Below are 23,963 nucleotides of genomic sequence, written 5' to 3' on the forward strand. Positions count from 1 at the left end.
ACGACCTTACCTGTCTCCTGAGAAATCTGTATGCAGGTCAGGAAGCAACAGTTAGAACTGGACATGGAACAACAGACTGGTTCCAAATTGGGAAAAAAGTACATCAAGTCTGTATATTGTCACCTTGCTAATTTATCTTATATGTAGAGTATATCATGCAAAATGCCAGGCTGGATGAAGCACAAGCTGGAATCAAGATTGCCGGGAGAAATATCAATAACCTCAGATATGCAGACGGCACCATCCTTATGGCAGAAAGCAAAGAAGAACTAAAGAGCCTCTTGATGAAGGTGAAAGAGGAGAGTGAAAAAGCTGGCTTAAAACTCAACATTCAAAACACTAAGATCATGGCATCCAGTCCCATCACTTCATGGCAAATAGATGGGGAAACAATGGAAACAGTGACAGACTTTATTTTCTTGGGCTCCAAAATCACTGCAGATGGTGACTGCAGCCATGAAATTAAAAGAAACTTGCTCCTTGGAAGAAAAGCTATGACCAACTTAGGCAGCATACTAAAAAGCAGAGATATTACTTTGCCAACAAAGGTTCATATAGTCAAAGCTATGTTTTTTTCAGTAGTCATGTACGGATGTGAGAGTTGGACTATAAAGAAAGCTGAGCACTAAAGAATTGATGCTTTTGAACTGTGGTGTTCGAGAAGACTCTTGAGAGTCCTTTGGACTGCAAGGAGATTCAACCAGTCCATCCTAAAGGCAATCAGTCCTGAATATTCATTGGAAGGACTGATGCTGAAGCTGAAACTCCAATACTTTGGCCACCTGATGTGCAGAAATGACTCATTGGAAAACACCCTGATGCTGGGAGGGATTGGGGGCAGGAGGAGAAGGGGATGACAGAGGATGAGATGGTTGGATGGCATTACCGACTCAATGGATCTAGGTTTGAGCAAGCTCCAGGAGTTGGTGATGGACAGGGAAGCCTGGCATGCTGCAGTCCGTAGGATCACAAAGGGTCAGATATGACTGAGCAACTGAACTGAACTTAATGTTTAAAATACTGCAAGCTACTATTATTCCTATTTTACAGAGAAAACTTGTTGTTCAGTCAGTAAGTTGTGTCCAACTCTTTGCAATGCCCATGCACTGCAGCTCGCCATGCTTCCCTGTCCTTCACTGTCTCCTAGAGTTGGCTCAAACTCATGTCCATTGAGCTGGTGATGCCATCCCACCATTTCATCCTCTATCACCCACTTCTCCTCTTGCTCTCAATCTTTCCAAGCTTCAGGGTCTTTTCCAATGAGTCAGCTCTTTGCATCACATGGCCAAAGGATTGGAGCTCCAGCTTCAGCATCAATCCTTCCAAGAATATTCAGGGTTGATTTCCTTTAGTATTGACTGGTTTGATCTCCTTGCAGTCCTAGGGACTCTCAAGAGTCTTCTCCCTACAGAAAAAAAAAACTGGTGAGACAAAGATCAGGGCCCTACAGCCATTGAGCCTGAAAGCTACAAAGTCCAATAAAGCAGAACAAATGCTGGTCATCCCAAGCATAGCGCCTCATGACAGGAGCCTCTGAATCAGGACTCTGGCTAACCCTGATGATGAGGACAACAGGACAGGTAGAACCCAGGGTAACGCAGATCCAAGAAGACAACATATGGAAACATCACATGCTTGCAGGGGAAACAGAATAAAAACATATTACAGTGTTTTTTTTGTAACCTTAGCTACTGTCACTATAGTTTCAAGAAAATGTTTTTCTAAACATTGGGAGCATCACCCATATGTCAGCTTCCATCTGTCAGTTTTCTGAGTCCCAGCCCAGCACCGGTCAGGTGTCTCCAAGCCCAGGGTGCCGTGATTAACTGTTCGTTCAGAGCACCCCTCAGGGAGCTGGTTTTGTGGTTTTTCTCCTTTTAAGTGATTTTAAGAGTAAAGGTCAGAAAATGCAGAGAGGCCATGCAAATGGTGTCACAGCACTACTCACCGGTCATGAAGAGCAGCGATCTTGGAAGGACACTGCAAATACTGCTTAAACCGGAGCTCAAAGGCTTGTCCGATGGAGCCAATGACATCCTGGGCCAGCCCATCACAACACTCCAGAATGTGACAAGCTGTGGGAGCAAGGGACACAGGCCCATTAGAGGCAGACACTGGAGCTACCCAGGCTCCTTCTTCCTGAGGGTGAAACCCTGCAGCCCAGGGAAGAAGAGGGGGCCAAGGAGGTGGCTTTCATAACATGTCCTGGCAGCTCTACCTGCAGCTTAATTCCCAGGAGCCCCCAGACACACAGCTTCATCACAGGGATCCATTTCTTAATAGCTTAATCTCTGCAAAAGTAAAGGTTCTAAAAAAAAAAAAAAAAAGTAAAGGTTCTATTTGTAAGTCCATTTTGAATTTTTAATATTCAACTTGATGGCTTTTCAATTGCTTGAGAGTCTAGAAAATGTCAACTTTGAACTCGACTGGGAAATAGAGTTTGGAGGGAAATCTTAACGTGACAAAGGAATCCCTCTAAGACCCCATGAGCCTTAAAAATGGACTTAAACTGACTCTTTTTAATATGTATTTATTTTTAATTGGAGGATAACTGCTTCACAATGTTGTGTTGGCTTCTGACATACACCAGCATGAATCAGCCTTAGGTATACATATGTCACCTCCCTCCTGAACCCCCTTCCCCACCTCTCACTCCCTCCCACCCATCTAGGCTGTCAGAGAGCTGTGAGTTGAGCTGCCTGAGTCATAGTCCCACTGGCTATCTATTTCACATGTGGTAATGTTTAGGTTTCAATGCTTCCCTCTCAATTCAACCCCACCCTGTCCCCTCCCTTGCTGTGTCCACAAGCCTGTTCTCTATGTCTGTGTCTCTACTGCTGCCCTGCAAATAGGTTCATCACTACCCTTTTTCTAGATTTCATGTATATGCGTTAATATACGGTATTTGTTTTTTCTTTCTGACTTACTTCACTCTGTGTAACAGGTTCTAGTTTCATCCACCTCACCAGAACTGACTCAAATTCATTCCTTTTATGACAGAGTAATATTCCATTGTATATTTGTACAACAACTTCTTTATCCATTAGGCTGTTTCCATGTCCTGGCTGTTGTAAATAGTGCTGCAATGAACACTGGGGTACATGGTCTTTTAGAATCATGGTTTTTCTCAGGGTATATGCCTAATAGTGGGATTGCTGGCTCATATGGTAGTTTTATTCCTAGATTTTTTCAAGAAATCTGTTCTCCATAGTGGACTGTATCAATTTACATTCCCGCCAATTGTGCAAGAAGGTTCCCTTTTCTCCAGTATTTACTGTTTGTAGATTTGTTTGATGATGGCCATTCTTTACAGTGTGAGGTGATACCTCATTGTAGTTGAACAGACTCTTACTGAATGAGTCCTGAGGTATCCTGTGGCCTTGGAGCAAGTTGTTTGTTTATTTTCTAGGTGGAGTAAAATGTCATCACCAAATGTGGCAACTCAGAGCAGTAAGACTCAACTCAAAGCATCTTAACTTTTAAGATGCATTTAAAGAGATACTAATTAACCAGTATGACCAACCCACCACATGCCATCTGCATATACACCAGACAAGGCTGGATATTTATGCTGGTTCTCATAAAAGGGGTGTTGGCAGTCAGATGAGGGCCCCTCAGGGACCTGGAGCAACACTTAACCCATTGGGGTGCCTGCCTTCCTGGTGGCCAGACTGTGGCATAATCCAAGCGGGACCTTCAGAGAAAAAAGGGTCAAATGGAGGAAGGTGCCAGAGAAGGCCCCCTCTGCTCTACAAGTAGAACTGTCTCCTCCCCAGACACATGCCCATGGCATCCCACAGAAGCATCTCAGCCCCTCCACGTGGCACCCTGACCAGTGGAACATGTTCTGCTACTAATGAGATAAAGGCATTCTCCCTGGAGAAAATGACAGATGTGTGTGTCACACTCTGTCTTTCTCTTGCCACCAGTTAGGACACAACTGTGTTTCAAGGAGGTTCCTCCAGGAGTGTGGTGGATGCCCAGCAGTGAGGAGAGGCATTGCTGCAGCAGTGAGCTGTTCCTGGCGCAGTGATTAGGGGGATGCAGAAGCACTGCCACTGCAGGAAAAGTCAGCAAAGAGAGGACTCATTAAGATGGGAAACTGCGAGGGAAGGAGCAGAGACATCACCACCTCCACAGTTTGGCTGCTCTTCCATCACGATGCCGCCTTCTCCATGCACAACGCCAGCCAGGCACCGCACAGCCCACCCTGATGGCGGCTGCTGGGCTGGGGAGCCTGCAGTTTCTTCTCCTCACAGGCTCAAGGAAGGAGCATGCCTCTGAGGACACAGAAGCAAGAATTTTCTGGGAAGACCAAGTGTAACTGGATCGCTGCTTCAGGCTGCAATGCAGTCCCCTTGGGCCTTGTGCCCACGCTCAGCTGCTTAGTCATGTCCAACTCTTGTGACCCCATGGACTGTAGGCCACCAGGCTCCTCTGTCCATAGGCTTTCCCAGGCAAGTATACTGGAGTGAGCTGCCATTTCCTTCTCCAAGGGGTCTTCCCAACCCAGGAATCAAACCCATCTCCTCATCTCCTACATTGGCGGGTGAATACTTTACCACTGAGCTACCAGGAAGCCCCATCCCTTGGATACACTAGCCCTAGCACAGATATGGCCAAGGGATTTGTCCCAGGAGACAGATGCCCCAGCTGTATTTCTGTTATCCAATAATGATATTGTTTTATGTTAGTATTGGTATTGGTATTTATTATTAACCCAGGTAAGCATAAAGCTAGCCCATATTAAGCAGCTGTTGTAGTCACATGGCTGTTCATTAATGGACAGGATTGGAGGTGTCTTTCCAGCCAGGAAGGAAATAGGAGCCTAGGATGCATTGAGGGAAAGACACCTGGCTCCCCCACCTGCCCCATGTTTCCAGCCACACCTGTCCCCTCCACCCAGCATCAGCACCAGCCGAGGGAACCAGCTGACTGGTACTCTGGAGAACCAGCATAACGACTGGGGATGAGTCAAGAAAGTGAAGTTTGTTTTTTTTCTAAAGCAGTGCCCTTAGGCTTTAACACAGTGAATGAAGAATAAGGTTTCTGCAGAGGTCCACACAGCCCTCTCACCTTCTACACACCAGAAAAGTCCAGGCCTGAAATAGGTCTTCTTTAAGTCAGTTCCTGGGACCTTTGGAGGATGCAGGGCTCTGGGTGGAAGCACCCTCGCTTGGTGACAGTGGAGCCCTAGTATTTGGATACAAGAGGGTGACAGAACCTGCAGATGCAGAATTAAATTATGACTCCAGGCTCTGGGGCCGGGCTCAGTCCTCAGTGGACTGAGTAAGTATCATCTAGTAGTTGGGTCTGAGGATCCTTCTGTAGAATGACTTCTCCGTGCTCCAGAAACTCACTCCAAATCTAAAACCAACCTGGGCTGACAGTCTCTCTGGGCCTGGGATTTTCTCTCGGTGTTGCAGTGGTTTTTAGCTTAAAAGCCACTATCATCTAGCCTCACTTGTGGGAGGATTACGAGGGTCTCTGCAAAGGTGACCACTGGGGCTGCTTGTTTCACATCCCACAATGAAAACAGGGAGCTGGAGGTGTCTGTCATTCATGAGTGAGCCAGAGACGCACTAGATAAAAAGTACATACAGAGTGGTGGGACCCAGAGTCAAGAACTCAAAATGACGTTGTAAAACCTAAAATGTGGCCCCCAAACAAACACAGGAGCAGCAAAATGAGGTCATTCCTCAATCTGTCCCTCTTGGAGGAAGCTGGCTCTTCTGTAGTGGTACAGTAGTGTACCACTGGGGCGTGAACAGTCGTGTACAGATGGGGGGGTGAGGACCGGAGGTGTTTGTTGGCCCAGCTGGTCTCTCTTCTTGACCAAAAGCAAGGCCGACATCACTCTCCAGGAGCTCACTCAGACCACACAGCAGCCACCTCCGCCCTGACACTAGCAAGGGGCCTCATTGGGCTTCACCACAAAGGCCTCTCCCAACCTGGGATGAGCCACTTGAGAGGTCCTCGTAATCACATCAGATAGAACTGAGATATGGCGTCTACATAAAACCACACGTCTTCCATGCATAGTAGACCCTGGCAGGGCAGAAGTGACTATGTAAGAGGCCGATTCAGTTTCCCCATGGTTGCAAATAAGTCTAGAGGCCAGTGGTGGCACCTGTCCATTGGTGTTCAAGGCCACCGCGGCCATCTAACTGATGAACGGACTGCAGGCCACCTGGGACCTCCATTCATCTGAGCATGCTCTCTGAGCCCTGCTTGGGGCAGCTGCTCTGTCAGTCAGCACAAACAAGGGATGCCACAGTAAGAAACAGCCCCAGCATCTCAGTGACAAGTCAGCTCCATTCTTGTCTGCTCATTCCTGGGCAACCCTCCTCAATCACCTCAGCTCTCCTCAAGCAGGTGGTGCCACCATGAGCCAGGCTGCTTGCATCTTTCAATCCCGAATTTCAGTACAAGGCCTCCTCCACGAGCCAGGGAAGAAAGAGACAGCAGGGCTTGCACCAGCACTCATGCGTTCTGCTCTCACACAGAACGGTCGCGTGGCTCTCCCTCCACCCGGGAGAAGCTTCAGTACGGGCTCCTGGGAGTTGGGGAGGAAGGAGGTCAGGATGTAAGTGAGCACTAGCAATGCTCATCACGCGCACCAAACACCCAGATGACTTATTTACGGAAGTTGTCAAGGTGCGTTCATGCTCACCAATAAAGAACTCTTCACTATACTGAGCGTGTATGTCCCCAATAGATGTTAAGTTATTTATAAATTATGAACATCATATAATAGTTCCTTCTTTCCTTGTGCTCAGTTGAGTCCGACTCTTTGCGACCCCATGGACTGTAGCCTGCCAGGCTCCTCTGTCAATGGAATTTTCCAGGCAAGAATACTGGAGCGAGTTGCCATTTCCTACTCCAGGATTCTTCTAGATCCAGGAATCAAACCTGCATCTCTTGTGTCGGCTGCATGGACAGGCGAATTCTTTACCACTAGTGTCTCTTGGGAAGTCCAATATAATGGTACGTATATTATAAAAATATCTTTTAAAACATGTAGGGCTTCCCTGGCAGCTAAGACAGTAAAGAATCCGTCTGCAATGCAGGAAACACTGGTTTAACCCCTGGGTAGGGAAGAGCCCCTGGAGAAGGGAATGACAACCCACTCTAGTATTCTTGCCTGGAGAATCCCATGGACAGAGGAGCCTGGCAGGCTACAGTCTATGGGGTCGCAAAGAGTTGGACATGACTGACACTTTCTTTTTACCTTTCAAAAATGACGCGACAAAGATAAACAAAAGTTCAAGATGTCTTGTTGACTCTGAAAGCATCACACTGTCAGTTATTATCTCAAAGCAAGATAAATATTTTGAGTGAGGTTCATCACTAACAATAATGGGTAAGAATATATCTTTCCATCTCTGGAATACTTTTCTTAACCATTCAGAATTTGGAGGGGTTGATTCCTTATCTGATTATTGTGTGGTTTTTTTTCCTTAATTTTGTGAAAGTAAAACTCCACTTCCCATACCCCCTCTGTGGTCCTGGAGCCACTGATACACAGAAAGGACGTCACTGGTTCACTGCACCTTTTATGCATGATTACAAGGTAACACCCCCTCTATCGCAGATCAGCGGTGACTATAAACAGAGGCTCCAGTATGCGTCTCCCACCATAGTGGCCGCTTCCATACCCTGTGGGATGGGCCACTCCACCTTGGTGGGCACTAGTTCCATGGGGGAAACTCCGCAAGTACAGGCAGAAAACCTCTCAGGATCTCTGCTGCCTTTCAGGAAGTCATGACCCCTTCCACCCACACCCACACCCACACCCCTCCCAACTCACACTTCACAGTCATCCAGCCTCCTCAAGGCTGTCCAGCCCTTGCAGTGGTCCCGTCTTGGACTCTCCTACTGTCCTCATATCTAGACTCACAGACTCTCCAAGAGTCCAAGTTCACAGCCACATTCTCTACCACCTGGTGACTGACACAGGCAATCTCAGAGACACCTGGAATCACTGCCCAATCAGAAAAAGACCCTACCAAACAATGACTGCTCTCTCTTTCTCCTAGTGGGCTGATAACTCTCACCCCTTAAAATAAACACTGAACACCAGTGAATTCTTAGCAGAGAGCTGGAGGCTACAGACTCAAGCGTAGTTTTCAGTCAACTCTAGTTTGTTCACTTAATATATCCACATGCTCCTCATTGTTTCAGATTTCTTAATCCAAGACAGGAAGAACTTCAAGATCCATCCCCCATGCTCTTAATTACGAGTTGTTTTCAACATCACTAATTATTAGAGAAATGCAAATTAAAACCACAATGAGGTATCACCTCACACCAGTCAGACTGGCCATCATCAAAAAATCTGCAAACAATAAATGCCGGAGAAGGTGTGGAGAAAGGGGAATTCTTTTACATTATTGGTGGAAATGTAAATTGATACAGCCACTGTGAAGAACAGTATGGAGTTTCCTTAAAAATACTAAAATAGAACTACCATATGACCCAGAAATCCCACTCGTGGGCGTATACTCTGAGAAGACCATAATTCATATTAACACATATAGGCGGAATCTAGAAAAATGGTACAAATGAACCTATTTCCAGGGCAGGAATAGAGACTTAAACATAGAGAACAGACATGTGGACAGAGGGTGGAAAAGGAGGGTGAAATGAAATGGGAGATTAGGACTGATACATCTGCACGACTATGTGTAAAATAGATAGCTGGTGGGAAGCTGCTATATAGCGCAGCTCATTGCTCTGCAGTGATGTGGGGGATGGGAGAGAGACTCAAGAGGGAGGGGCTATATGTGCACATATAGCTGATTCACTTCATTGTGCAACAGACACTAACACACTATCATAAAGCAACCATACCCCAATAATAAATAAACAAAAAACACAAAGATACATGCACCCTAATGTTCACTACAGCACTATTTACAATAGTCAGGACATGGAAGCAACCTAAATGTCCATCAACAGAAGTAGCCTATGTATGCTACTGTGTACAAAATAGACAACTAATGAGAACCTAACATACAGCACAGGGAACTCTACTCAATGCGCTGTGATGACCTAAATGGGGTGGAAATCCAAAAAAGAGGGGGTATATGTATATGCTCAGCTCATCCACTGTTGTACAACAGAAACAAATGTAACATTGTAAAGCAACTGTATTCCAATAAAAAATAATAAAAATTTAAAAATTGAGTTTAATACGTGTTCTAGCCCTACAGCGGCAAACTAAAATTATAAGGAGATAATTTTCCACCCATCAGACTGGCAGGAATCTAAAAACCTGAAAATGCCAAGTGTTGAAGAAGCCAAGGAGCCCTCCTGTGCCACCTGTGGAATTGCAAAGTGAAATAACCATTTTTTTAAAGTTGAAGATGTCCCAAAACACAGTGATTTGTCCCAGAGGTATTAAACTCTAAGAATATTCTTGCACATGAGCACAAGGCAAATGTACAAAATATCTACTGGAGACTTCACTCAGTAGACACTTGTTGAGCATAAACTATGTACCATGCCCTATCCTATAATCTACAGATACAGCAATAAACAAAACAGAGTCCTGTTCTCATGATGCTGACAGTCTAGAGGGTAGACACTGAAAATAAGAAAGGAAAACGACACCATTTGCATGGATTGAATGGTGCCCCTTCACAAAGCCCTGTCTGCATCCTGACCTCTTGAACCTGTGTAAAAGGGTCTTTGCAGATGTCCTTAAGTTAAGGACCTCAAGATGATGGATCAGGATGGGCCCTAAATCCAATGGCAAGTTTCTTATTATAAGGGACAGAAGAGGAGACGACACAGACACAGAGAAGGAGGAGATGATGTGAAGACAGATGCCAAGACGAGAGTGATGCAACCACAAGCCAAGGGCTCCGGAGCTACCAGACACTGGAAAAGGCAGGAAGGCTCCTACCCGGAACCTTGGGAGGAAACATAGCCCTGCCCACACCTTGATTTTAGACCCTGAGCCTCCAGAACTATGAGAGGGCAACTTTGGTTGTCTTAAGTCACAAAGTTTACGGTTATTTGTTCCAGTGGTCACAGGGCTCCCCTGGTAGCTCAGCTGGTAAAGAATCTACCTGCAATGCAGGAGACCCCAGTTCAACTCCTGGGTCAGGAAGATCCCCTGGAGAAGGGAGAGGCTACCCACTCCAGTATTTCTGGGCTTCCCTGGTGGTACAGATGGTAAAGAATCTATCTACAATGCAGGAGACCTGGGTTTGATCCCTGGGTTGGGAAGATCCTCTGGAGAAGGAAATGGCAATCCACTCCAGTATTCTTGCCTGGAGAATCCCATGGATGGAGGAGCCTGGCAGGCTACAGTCCATGCGGTGGGCTACAATCCATGGGGCCGCAAAGAGTGGGACACAACCGAGTGACTAAGCACAGCACAGTCGTAAACCAATACAACCATAAAGACAATAATGTAAATGTAAATTAAGGACAACGGTATAGGATAAAATACAGGAAGACCAGGGAAGGTGACCTAGGAGGTGATGTCACAGAAGAAGCCTGGAGGAAGTCAGGGAGTGAACCATGGGAAAGTCTAGTGTAAGAATGTCACAGGCATGGGATTAAACAGGTGCAAAGGCCCTGAGGCAGGTGCTTGCTTGACATGTTCAAGGATGAGCCAGAAAGTAGTGGAGCTGGAGTGGATGTGGGAGAAAATCATAGGAAACAAGACAGCAGATAGACCAGGAATCAGCTCACATTGTGACGAGTGAGGCAAGCTCTGTGGGGAAAGGAAAGACTTAGTTCACAGCTTATCACAGTGAGGGGCCTAGGAGACTTGTGAGCAGAGATGTGCAACAGGCTAGTACAAGTCTGACTTTCAGCCAGAGTCTGAAAGTTTGACTTTCTGGTCTAGGCAGAAATATTCAGGGTCTTCTGCATAACATGTTTAAAACCCAGAGGTTGGCTTGTTTGTTAAAAAAAAAAAAAACACTGTTGACAATAGCCAGATAAGGGAAAGAACAACCTAATCATTCGCCCACAGGAAAAGTAACCTCCCACCACAGAGTTATTTGATGAAGTTTAACCTTCTGGCTTGAAAAAACAAATTGTTGTTTTCATCTATAATGAGGTGATGAGGTTTTGCTTCTAGGGAAAGGAAAAGTTGAAGTAAGTGCTCTATTATTTAAGGAGTTCATGCTCTGTAAGGTTCTAGCAGAAAGTTATGTTCTGGGACCTACAAAGTTAAGGTAACCTACAAAGTTACCTTCTGGGGCCTCTGGTCCAAAGCCAGAGGAACCCTAAATTCAGGGTTGAAATGACCGTGAGCCAGTAGGGCAGTCTGCAGAAGGAAGTGTGGTCGTGTGAGCAGCAGGCCATGGGACTTCCCTCTCAAGCCCATTCACCACATTTCCCCTTATCCAGGAAATCCTGGGGGGAAAGCAGGTTAGAAGCTATACAAGCTGAACAGAGGGCTCTCTGCCATCAGGTCATCACCACAGGACATGATTTTCTACAGCAAGTTCAGGAGTTCCAGTGGGTGCCTGAACAGGGATGCTACTGTGCTTATAGGTTATAGGAATACAAGCTACCTGCAGGCAGCCATATGTCTAAGCAGAACAATATCTTTTAGCTTCTTTTGTGACCCGAACAGTCCATCCTGAACCAACAGACATTTGGTTGCAGGGGAATCATTGGGTCATAATCCAAATTTCATTATTAAAAGAAAATGATATATTAGGATCCTGCAAAGCCTGCTTTGTTGCGTTTTATCCTACATATATCAGGAGTTACCTTCCAGGCCTCCTTCCTGGTTGACTGCCTTTCAGTGATAAGTTGCTGATATCATGAAACTTGCTCACTTTTTGCAACACTTATCTCCTCGAGATAGTGGTGGTGGTTACCAAAGAACTTAATGACTTGGGTCAGAGATTCTTTGCTCTTCCACCAGATTAATTAGATAAACCATGGATTCTTGATATTTGAGAGAAATATATAGATGCTTGCTGTAAATACTTCTAGATTAACCAAAACACACACAGGAATGTATAAGCAGGAATCAACGTGGAAAAGACGGATGATAATGGTAAGGGACTCTGACGCATCTCTGTAGGATTTTGACAGAAGACTTTCTGGGTTCCAGATGTGGAACCAGATATCTGTCCAGTCTGAGGAGCTCTGTTGGCAGCCAGGGAACCACAGTGCTATAAGGCTTACCCCAGCGTGCTGACTTGGGCCACTGTGTGGGGAGTTGGCTATCTAAGAGTCCAAATAAGAACACTTACTCCCAGAACATCTTGCTAATCTGACTCCTGCATGTCAGAGGCCATTCTTACTAAATTAAACTCTCTGCCTGGAGGTTTAATTCCAGGAGGAGGAAGAAGAACAGAGCAACCGGGGGAGCCCTCCACCAGCATCTTATGGAAGGAGGTAGGGGAGGGGTGGACATACAGGGGATGAAGGCAAAGCCAACTCTGAGATACTGTTCATAGTTGGACTCATGCAACCCGCCTCCCTTCACCTACTGCCTCGCGGAAGCTGGAGCTCCCTGTATGTGTGTGTTTGCAGGGGTGGCAGGGGTGGGGAAAGAAATGTGATGGATAAAGAAGGCCACAAATTCCTGTCGGAGGGCAGGTCTGGTTCCCTCGTCCCCTGAATCTTAGAAGGCTAGGACTGCTTTGACTGGTAAACTATGACAGAGGTGGAGTCATGCTTGGCCTTCCACTGGATGTGTCCACATTGGCATCATGGAGCTGCTACGCGGGACGTCCTACTTCTTTGATGGAGGAACCACCTGGAGGGACCCTGAGACTCCATGCAGAGGGAGAAAGACCCTGCTGGCTTAGACTTCTAGTCCTTCCTGCCAAGGTATGACGCATGGGAGTGAAATCAATCTGGCCTTTCTAGACCAGGCCAGCTACCAGCCAAAGACCACCCAAGACCCCACTGATGCCACATAGAGCAGAAAAATTGGCCAACTGAGCCCTGCCTGGCCTCGTGACACAATATATCAAAAAATACTTAAAAATGATGGTCGTTAAGCCACAAAGCTGTGCTACAGGCAACAGATAACTGGAAGGAAGGAGTGAACATCTCCCACACAGCATCTCAAAGGACCCCTTTGCTGATGGTACCATCAAAACGCCAGCAGCATCTGTCTTCACGCTAGCACTGCACATGGGTCCCAGGGAGCAGCTGGTCTAGAAACCAACACGCATGTGAAATATATCCTGATTTCCTTGACTTTGAAAAGGCGCTGTGGGCAGAAGGCACTGCTGGTTTCTGCCTGTGAAACAAGACAATAGCTTGTATGCGTCTATGGCCCTAAGGCAAATTGCAGGGGGTTATATTCCTTCGGGGTCTGTCCCTAGAGCCTGATTTCTCAGCCTTGGCTGAACGTAGGCACCACTGCTCTGAAACCTGAGCACTGAGATTTTTTAAATTCCCTAAGTGATTTAAAATATAGCTCATTTTGAGAACCACTGACCTAGGAACCCTTAAAGGTATCAAAAGAAAGTCTAGGATTACTTGAGGTTAACTTGGAACAAACAACAATAAAAGAAGAACTTCAACCAGTATAACTCTGGAATGTGGTTTAGCCTGCCACCTCCCCCTCCCCCAAGGTTAGTGGGAAAACAGAATTCCAAAATCACATCTGTGTTGAAATTTTAAAAGAAGGGAGAGAGAGAGAGAGAGAGAGAGAGAGAGAGAGAGAGAGAGAGAGTGTGTTTACAGACAAAAATTCTGCAAAGCCAACTAGGAAATTTTAATTGGTTTCTGGGGTAGAGGGTGGGGGAGGAGGGGAACCAATGGTGGTGAAGGGAAGGGCCATTTTGTGGTGTTATAAGCCCCACTGGTCAGCGTCATTGATGAGTTCTCAATTGGAGTCGTGCGCCACCTGGTGGCTGCCTGGAATTCAAGAGTAGCATCCTCTCTACTCAGCCCACCGGCCCAAGCCTATTAACACTGGCGGGGTGGGGGCACTGTTGTAACTGATGGGGGGGTGGGGGGTGGGTACGAAGGGAAGGTCTAGGAATAAACGGTCCATGAGGATGGGAAGTACTTGATCCTTCAAATCCCGTACCTAGCCTGTGTCTGAGGCCTGTGTCTAGCATTTTTTGCGGGGTTTAAGAAGAGAGCCCTGAGCTTGGACACTGGCCTCCAGGGCTATGCAGAGCAGTGTAGGACGGCTGGCACTGGACAAATGAGGAGATGGTGTCGGGCAGGAGGCTACCGGCTTGTACAGGCTTCAGGTGTAACTGAGTCCACCTTCAGAGTCTAAGTGGGAGCTGCCTTGCGCAGGTCAGGTGTACCAAGTGCTGGCCGTCTGGATACAGGTGTGTGGTTCAGGCTCTCAGATACCCAGCGTCTCCTATACAGGTGTGTGGTTCAGGCTCTCAGATACCCAGCATCTCCTATACAGGTGTGTGGTTCAGACTCTCAGATACCCAGCATCTCCTAAACCAGCCAGGTGTGTGGTTCAGGCTCTCAGATACCCAGCGTCTCCTATACAGGTGTGTGGTTCAGGCTCTCAGATACCCAGCGTCTCCTGTACAGGTGTGTGGTTCAGGCTCTCAGATACCCAGCGTCTCCTGTACAGGTATGTGGTTCAGGCTCTCAGATACCCAGCGTCTCCTAACCCAGCCAGGCATGCTGCCACACTTCACTGCCTGTAAAGCTCAATTATTGCTGACAGTACGAGAGAGCACTTGTTCGTGCAGGTGAAGAGGGCTGAGATCATGAAGACCAACTTGTATCCAGTGTTAAGCCCAACTGCACGTGAATAAGAAATGACAGAGGTCACACATGGCTTACCTCTGCGATTAACAGGGTCCTTAGCAACGTACGCAACATAGTCTGTTGTGTCCTGTGAAAGAAAAAGGAGATGTCACATCACTAACCACGGGTGAAGCAGATGCATCGTGTACACAGCAGCTCAGACACCAAGAACAGCCCAAACGACAGACCAGCTAAAGGACATGTCTTGAACTGTACGGAGGGCAGAGATCACCGGAGATCAGCAGACAGCTCTTGCACACTCACACTGTGAGCAGCAAGGACCTAGAAGGCCCAGGTACTCAATATGTTGGATCACCCAAGGAGTTGTAAAAACACTGATCACTGAGTCCAAGCTCTCAGATAATCTGATTTAACCAGAGTGGATGTGGGCCCCGGGCATCAGAATTTTTAAAAGCTCCAGAGATAATTCTATTATGGACAAAGGCTGAGAAACACTGCCATCAGCTCTCCAACAATGGTGCTCAAATCTGAGCGGGTGTCAAGAGTCCCCCAAGGCTTGTTACAGTGCAGATTGCTGGGCCCCACCCCCAAGGTCTCCAACTGGGCAGGTCCAAGCTGAGGGCCCAAAATGTACATTTCTGACAAGCATCCAGGCAGCAGCTGCTGCTGATCTGGGGGCCACACTGAGAAAATCAGAAGTGGATGTTCAAAGCCTGGTTACAAATACCCCTAATGGATGGGTGAGATATGATGACTTAATGACTGATTTTAATCCTTTTGAGATGTTTGCAATTCCTTTTGCAATTCCTTTTGAATTCTATTGAGAAGTCTCCCCCTTACACATGAAATATAAGTCCCCTGGCTGATTCACCTACTTGGCACACAGAGGAATTGATGATCTCAGAAGTGGGCCTAGGCAACCACGTGGGTTTTAGTTTCTAAACAGAGGAACCAACAATTCTCTGAATTCTTGTTTTTTTTGGTTGTGCTGGGTCTTCTTTGCTGCATGTGGGCTTTCTCTAGTTGCTGCAAGCAATGGCTACTCGCTAGTTGTGCCAGGCTTCTCATTAAGGTAGCTTCTCTTGTTGTGGAGCACAGGCTCTAGGGCATGTGGGCTTAGTTGCCCTGCAACCTGCGAGCTCAATTCCCAGACCAGGGATCAAACCTGTGTCCCCTGCATTGGCAGGCCAATTCTCAACCACTGGACCACCAGCAGTGGCCACAGGACTGGAAAAGGTCAGTTTTCATTCCAATCCCTAAGAAAGGCAATGCCAAAGAATGCTCAAACTACCGCACAATTGCACCCATCTCACACTCTAGTAAAGTAATGCTCAAAATTCTCCAAGTCAGGCTTCAACCGTATGTGAACTGTGAACTTCCAGATGTTCAAGCTGGATTTAGAAAAGGCAGATGAACCAGAGATCAAATTGCCAACATCGGCTGGATCATCGAAAAAGCAAGAGAGTTCCAGAAAAACATATATTTCTGCTTTATTGACTGTGCCAAAACCTTTGACTGTGTGGATCACAATAAGCTGTGGAAAATTCTGAAAGAGATGGGAATACCAGACCATTTGACCGGCCTCTTGAGAAATCTGTATGCAGGTCAGGAAACAACAGTTAGAACTGGACGTGGAACTTTCCACAGACTGGTTCCAAATAGGAAAAGGAGTACGTCAAGGCTGTATATTGTCACCCCTGCTTATTTAACTTATATGCAGGGTACATCATGAGAAACGCTGGGCTGGAGGAAGCACAAGCTGAAATAAAGATTGCTGGGAGAAATATCAATAATCTCAGATATGCAGATGACACCACCCTTATGGCAGAAAGCAAAGAAGAACTAAAGAGCCTCTTGATGAACATGAAAGAGGAAAGTGAAAAAGTTGGCTTAAAGCTCAACATTCAGAAAACTAAGATCGTGGCATCTGGTCCCATCACTTCATGGCAAGATGGAGAAACAGTGGAAACAGTGGCTGACTTTATTTTGGGGGTTTCCAAAATCACTGCAGATGGTGACTGCAGCCATGAAATTAAAAGAAAGACACTTACTCCTTGGGAGAAAAGTTATGACCAACTTAGGCAGCATGTTAAAAAGCAGAGATGTTACTTTGTCAACAAAGGTTCATCTAGTCAAGGCTATGGTTTTTCCAGTAGTCATGTATGGATATGAGAGCTGAACTATAAATAAAGCTGAGTGCCGAAGAATTGATGCTTTTGAACTGTGGTGTTGGAGAACACTCTTGCGAGTCCCTTGGACTGCAAGGAGATCCAACCAGTCTATCCTAAAGGAAATCAGTCCTGAATATTCATTGGAAGGACTGATGTTGAAGCTGAAACTTCAATACTTTGGCTACCTGATGCAAAAAGCTGACTTATTTGAAAAGACCCTGATGCTGGGAAAGATTGAGGGCAGAAGGAGAAGGGGATGACAGAGGATGAGATGTTAGGATTGCATCACTGACTCAATGGACATGAGTTTGAGTAAACTCTGGAAGTTGGTGATGGACGGGGAGGCCTGGCATGCTGCAGTCGATGGAGTCGCAAAGAATTGGACACAACTGAATGACTGAACTGAACTGAACTGAACTGGACCACCAGGGAAGTCCCATCTCTGAATTCTTGAAAGCAAAAGAAAGACTTTGCTGCAAAGTTGATATTTTCAACATTCAAAAAATTCTCAAGGCAGGGGGGCAACTGGTAAAGTTCTCCCCATGGCTGCTGGTATTTCCCCAACGTGATGGTTTCAGAGGACTCCAAGGTTATTTGTTTTTGCTTTTTTTTCCCAGCGTTTGCAAGACTGTCATGAGTTCCTTCATTGTGATTCTCTGTGGGCAGAGAAGACAACCCCTTCTCTCCCTACAGCACTCCAGAAAATCCTCCAATGTGAGAGGGAAAGGGGAAGAATGAGGGTGGGAGTGGGGTGGTGCCATGGTATGATCATCCATGGCAGGGAGTTCATGGTTCAAGGTGTTTTTCCAAACATCACTCCCCAGAACCCAGCACCATTCACTAAAAAAGGAGAGCGCTTCGAGCAGCTCTTGATATATTGGACTGCTAACCTGGGGTCATTCTCCAGCATGCAGCCTGGCTAAGCTGTTTCCTCTTCCTGCCCAGACCACTCTCCTTTGGTATATTCACAGACTAACCTGGGAATTGGAGTGGGAGACCAACAGTCAACACAGCTTCCGATTGTTTCATCAGGGAAGATCTGCTCAGAATCTGAAGCTATTTTGCAAAAATAAGGATTGTAACTTGTCATCATAGACACCCTTTCTGGATGCAAGAGATGTGAATGTCAGAAGTGACCCTAGAGAACATTAGTGTTTCTCAATCTGAGATCCATGGAATGCTGGGTTTGGGCAGGTATAGTCTCCAGCTTTTGAGATATCACCAGAATCTCTTTTATGGTTTCCTTTCCATGAAAATCTTAAAAGTTAATACAAGAAAATGCGGGATCATTCGAACAACAACTGTGTCATCAAGTCTGCATGCAATTTCAGTGCCAAGATTTTCAGTGGGGTTTCCAACATTCTGGGTGCCAAATTTTTTAAAGAATTAGAGAGAAAAGAACAAGCAGACTAGATGGCTTTGCCCCACCTGAAGCAATTTAATATCACTTTTGTATGCAATGATGTATGACTGAAGTGTTTACTTGAATAGAAGAAATTAGTGGAAGGAGTGAGTCATCCGACGCCTGTGATAGCACAGTTGCTGCCCTCAAAAGCATCATGGTGGCCAGTTTTAGAGTCACATTGGGAGCAGAGATTTAGTTTCAGCAAAACTTTATGCATCACAGTAAATTAATTTTACTTTGGATGTTGTCGAGTCTTACTGTGTTTATTTGCACTTCCAAGTTTGATTGGGATTTACAGTTCAATAAAATATGTAAACAAAAGGAGTCTATACATAATTGATTTTTGCATATATTTTGATAACAAAATTAGAGTCCACACTTCTGGATATACAAGGAAATTCTTCTTTTTCAGTCCTTACTCCAGTCTGAGAAATGCTCTGCTGACTCCAAGCTAGGGAAGGAAGACTAGACAAGAGACATGATATGACCCTGTCACTCAGCTGATCAGCAGTTAAGCCAAGGACACAGCCTTTTTGATGCCAAAAATGATGCACTTCTGGCACAGTAGGGAAATGTATTGCTATTCAAAACAATGCTATTGACATCACCCAGTGAGCACTCTAAGTTCCAAAGATGGGGCTGCCAAGTGCTTATTCTGTATTTATATATGTGTCTTCTCACTCCCAAGCTTTTCTGAGCCCAACCATTATTCTGGCATTCTTTTAGTGATCTTTCAGAACTGCTAATAATAGTAGATAATAATTGTAGTATGCCTATTTATTGTAAGGATTAACAGTCTGTCTTATTCATCTTATTCTTATAATGAATAAGAATAAAACAATTATAATGAATAAGACAGATAAATAAATTTGGAATGGGAACTCAGGCACAAGGTGATATGCATTTGAATTGCTTAAAATTAAAAAGTAACTAGGTTTCCTATCCCCTAGAATCATAACATTTTTGTATCAGAAAAAACATTAATAGTTATAAATTACTTTAGGGGTCACTGAAATGTTTCCTTTATTAAGAAGAGGTGATGATGAAAACTGAAAATAGTTTACAGATCTTAGTGAATCCTGGATAAGAAAAAATAATTTCAACACAGGACAATGTATTTGACTTTCCAATTCCCATATCTTTGCACCTCCTCTCATCACATCATCATGAAGATGAGGTTTGAGACAAGTTCTTTTTTTTTTTTTTTGAGACAAATTCTTGAAAGAAGATGTTGATGCAGGTGTTCAGTGTTTCTGCGTCTTATTTTTCAAACTGGGTCAACTTCCAAATTTAAGAAATTGGTTTCAAGCATTACATTAGGCAAGAAGTAGACAGCCAGTGCAAAATAATTAGACCTGGTTATAGATGTAAGTATAGACATGTGTGCAAAATAATAAGACCTGGTTACAGATGTAAGTATAGACATGTGTATATGTCTAGTATATGTGTAGCGCAGGTAGAGAATAAGTGTACGATCATGTCTTGATGTAATCTTCAGAAGTGCTCCTTGGATGGGCTTGATTATGGAAGACTTCCACTTTCTAAACATACATCTCAATGAGGTATTTCATTTCGCAGTGGATCGTAAGAAATCAAAGGATTGAAAAGAAAATAAAAGAAGGGAAGGAAAGAAAAAAAGAAGAGGAAAGCATCCTAGAAGACTTCTGAAAATTAGACCCTAAGTATGAAATAGGGCTAAAGCCAGTGAAATCCACTGAATAAGAAGTTTAAATAATGTTTTGGTCGTTCTGTGACACTTTCAGTTCAGTTCAGTCACTTAGTCATGTCTGACTCTTTGCAACCCCGTGGACTGTACCACGTCAGGCCTCCCTGTCTATCACCAGCTCCTGGAGTTTATTCAAACTCAGGTCCACTAAGGTGATGATGACAACCAACCATCTCATCCTCTGTCATCCCCTTCTCCTTCCACCTTCAATCTTTCCCAGCATCAGGGTCTTTTCAAATGAGTCAGCTCTTCACATCAGGTGGCCAAAGTATTGGAGTTTCAGCTTCAGCATCAGTCCTTCCAATGAATATTCAGGACTGATTTCCTTTAGGATAGACTGGTTGGATCTCCTTGCAGTCCAAGGGACTCACAAGAGTGTTCTCCAACACCACAGTTCAAAAGCATCAATTCTTCAGTGCTCAGCCTTCTTTATAGTCCAACTCTCACATTCATACATGACTACTGGAAAAACCATAGCTTTGACTAGATGGACCTTTGTTGGCAAAGTAATGACTCTGCTTTTTAATATGCTGCCTAGGTTGGTCATAACTTTTCTCCCAAGGAGTAAGCATCTTTTAATTTCATGGCTGCAGTCACCATCTGCAGTGATTTTGGAACCCCCCAAAATAAATGTCACTGTTTCCACTGTTTCCCCATCTATTTGCCATGAAGTGATGGGACCAGATGCCATGATCTTAGTTTTCTGAATGTTGAGCTTTAAGCCAACTTTTTCACTCTCCTCCTTCACTGTCATCAGGAAGCTCTTTAGTTCTTCTTCACTTTCTGCCATAAGGGTGAAACTTTAGCAGAGGTTTAAGGGCAAAGAGCCATCAAAAGGGTGGCCAAGTCCCTCTCCTGCCGGTGCCCTTGGTTCAGGCATCTCCCTGTCTCAGACCCTTGAGATGCAGCCTGTATCTCCCCAGCAGGAGCACCTGAGTGATGCTGGGAAGATGGGGGTGATACCTCCCCAGAGGCTGCAGCAGGTGGGGGAGAGAAGGGCCAGTGTAGGCTTTCCTGTAGCAAATACACTCAATGTCATGGTTACACTGTCCTTTGGAAATGAGACTGGAACCAGGAGAAGAAATCACTCCCTTGATTTGACTTTCAATGTGCCAACAGCAGTTTTACAATCAGGCTACCCAGGTAGGAGTGTGGAAGAAAGATATATGAGTTAAACATGGAGTCTGGGAAAAATCCCCTTTCCCGGCTAGAAATAGACAAGGTCCCTGGCCTTGGGATAAGAAGTAATTAATATAATGCACTGATTACTCAGGCTATCTTGGACCAGTAAGCCTTACATAAAATCTGAACACTGCCTACCGACAATTTGATAAAATAATACAAACAGCAATAAGGATAACAAAAATACTGTCCTGCCTGAGGAGGGAGTGGTTTTCCTGACACTGAAGCTGAATGCTAGCCTTGTATCATAGATTTCCTGACCATATGTGGGGAGCAAATTCCCTAGTTAGGCCACCTTCTTAATAAAAGAAGCAATGAAGACTGGAACATTCTCCTATTCTCTATCCTCTCTCTCCACAACTCCTTCCCTGTTGGCAAAACAAATCATTAAAAGACAACAGTGTTAAATTTGGAGAGAAAAATACCAATTTCAAGTATTTATGAATAAGTCAGAGTAAGTAAATTCACAGCCTTTGAATAAACTTAAAATCCCAAAATGGAGAACTCTGGGGAAGAGCCAAGAGAAAAATAGAAACACAGCAGGACTGGCAGGGTCAGGCGCACACGCCGGGCACTTTGGAAACTAGGGAGCTATGTCACTACCCCTTAAGAAAGTCACTGCTTCAGAGACTTTTGACAGCTCTTGACTAATGAAATGAAATTTAATAGTAGGTCATTGCCATGTGTCAACCCTAAAAAAAAATGATAGGAAGAGCTTATGGAATGGAAGCCGAGGTAGCTGGTGTCACAGTTAAATTTCTTTACAGGGTTCTAAGAGGCATGCTTTTGAAGCAGAGTCCCTTCTCAACAACTCTGACAAAAACAAGAGAAAACAACTCCAGGGGTACTTACCGGGTCTCCCCCGGAGGCAAAGGAGATGGACTGCATGTGATGATTTGCTATAATCTGCCAGGCCGAAAACAAGAAACAAAGATGTACTGTTATTAGCCTTCCCATGTCTTGGAAAACAAACTGCTTGTTGGCAGACAATACAAATCAATAAGGTTTCCTGAAAACTGGTAAAATTGGTACCCAATGAAAAGAACAATTATCAAAGTGGTAACAATAGATAACCTCCAGTGAAATTTCACAGCATCTAACTGTGCATCTAACTACTTTGCCAGAATTATCTCATTTACATCTCACAGCAGCCCTGTGAGGTAAGAACTATTGCAATCCCATTTTACAGATGAAGAGCCTGAGGCTCCCAGGGGCTAAGCAAGCAGTTGGCTCAAAGTTCTATAGCTAATAAAAGGCAGAGTTGAGAACTGAACACAGAGGGTCTTAATAACCATGCCTCTTTGAGAAGGAAAATGTCTCACCCACACACCAAAACACTTCAACTGTGCAGTTTGTTTCCAAAGACACATGGGGTCTAAAGACCCCATAGCTGGAGGGGAGGAAAATGTGGCTGTCCTCTACTTCATCCAATTTGTAGCATGAGCACACGACTTAGCCTACATCCAAGATCAAAATCAATGCCCTCTCCAGCACTCTTGTCATTGATCACTTTAAAAACCAGCAAGGATGTTCCAAGTTAATTTTAAAATGGGAAATTTCCATTAGCATTATCAACTGCAGCATACAGAGGAATTTAGTAGACACTGAGCAAATTAGAAGCTGCCCTAAATTTAAAAAGCTACATAAGTCTTCCCTGCTATTTTTATCTTTTTAAAGACAATGCAATGACACTGAAGTAAATTTCCGGGGGTGGGAACAGCACTCTTGCCTCCAGCCCAGCATAACCAAGTTTGTTTCTGCACAGCCCCCTCAGGCCCTCGCCAGCAGGCAGGCAGGCAGAATTCAGAGCCGTAATCCTACCATCCAAGGGATTTTTCTGATCGTGCGCCAGTAAAACTCAAAGCAAAGCTATAACTGAATTATAAGATAAAATGAGATATTTTTAAATGCCTACTTCAGTTGTTGGCATTCACAAAACTACTCAAAATCTAGAAGAATCCTGAGCATACACATGAATAAAATCAGTGAGTCTAGCTCTGTAGCCTGTACTCAAACCCAGCTGGATCAAACCAATAGTTGCCTTTTGCAGCTTTCTGTCTCCTGCCTCTAGTCTGGGGGTAGGGGGCTCCCAGGAGAGCAGTGAGGACGTAGCAGTCCCCAAATGATGACAAACTGTGACTTCTAAAGTTGTTCATTTCTGCTTGTTAATTTTTTAAATTTTTTTATTCTAAAGCAGCCCTAAAGCTGAGATTTGGAAATCAAAGATTTCAGAATAAAATGAACATCATATTTGGTCAACATGACCATTTCTGCATGATTTTATGCTGTCCCTTTGGGTAGAGTAGAAATTGAAAAGGAGAGTAAGAAAATGAGAGCTAATTAATGAAAAGATGTGTTTTGCTCTGAGGGTGTTTCATCTTGCTTCTCCTCCTTGCGAGCTCTGCAGAGGACAGCTAGGTTGTGTCTCTGAATCGGGAAGGGCATGCCCACTCAAGCTCCTTCTCAATTTGCTACAGCCAGGCCTAAACTCGGGAGAGGCTGAGGGATGTGAGCTCCGGCTCCTGCCAAACCTTCCTCAGACTGTGCTCATGTATCTGCACAGGACTAGCACTCCCTCCCCAGGGCAGGACCATGAGACCAGGACATACCCAACCAGCCCCCAACCACAGGATGGGGAAGGCCAACCATTGTGACCTCATCCTTTCTGCTCTGAGAGCCTGCCTCTCTCTCCCTTTTTATTTTTTGAGGTGGGACACGAAGTATAAGGTGGCATTACAACGATCTCACAAAATTGAGGACCATGGCCTGAGGATTCCTAGAAACAAAAGAT

General features: G+C 45.0%; 1 protein-coding gene across 6 annotated transcripts in view; it reads right to left on the bottom strand.

Annotated features, from left to right (window-relative positions):
- The window catches only part of SHC3 (SHC adaptor protein 3), a 183,768-nt gene that overhangs the window by 55,393 nt on the left and 104,412 nt on the right, over positions 1 to 23,963 (bottom strand). For all 6 annotated transcript variants that reach the window (XM_070459402.1, XM_070459401.1, XM_070459400.1 and 3 more), the window contains 3 exons: positions 22,025 to 22,078; positions 14,764 to 14,815; positions 1,949 to 2,075 (listed from right to left, as the gene is read on the bottom strand). In XM_070459402.1, coding sequence (XP_070315503.1) covers positions 1,949 to 2,075; positions 14,764 to 14,815; positions 22,025 to 22,078 — 233 coding nt within the window. The remainder of the gene's footprint in view (positions 1 to 1,948; positions 2,076 to 14,763; positions 14,816 to 22,024; positions 22,079 to 23,963) is intronic.

This window comes from Odocoileus virginianus, chromosome 31 (assembly GCF_023699985.2).
Source record: "Odocoileus virginianus isolate 20LAN1187 ecotype Illinois chromosome 31, Ovbor_1.2, whole genome shotgun sequence".
Taxonomy (NCBI): Eukaryota; Metazoa; Chordata; class Mammalia; order Artiodactyla; family Cervidae; genus Odocoileus; species Odocoileus virginianus.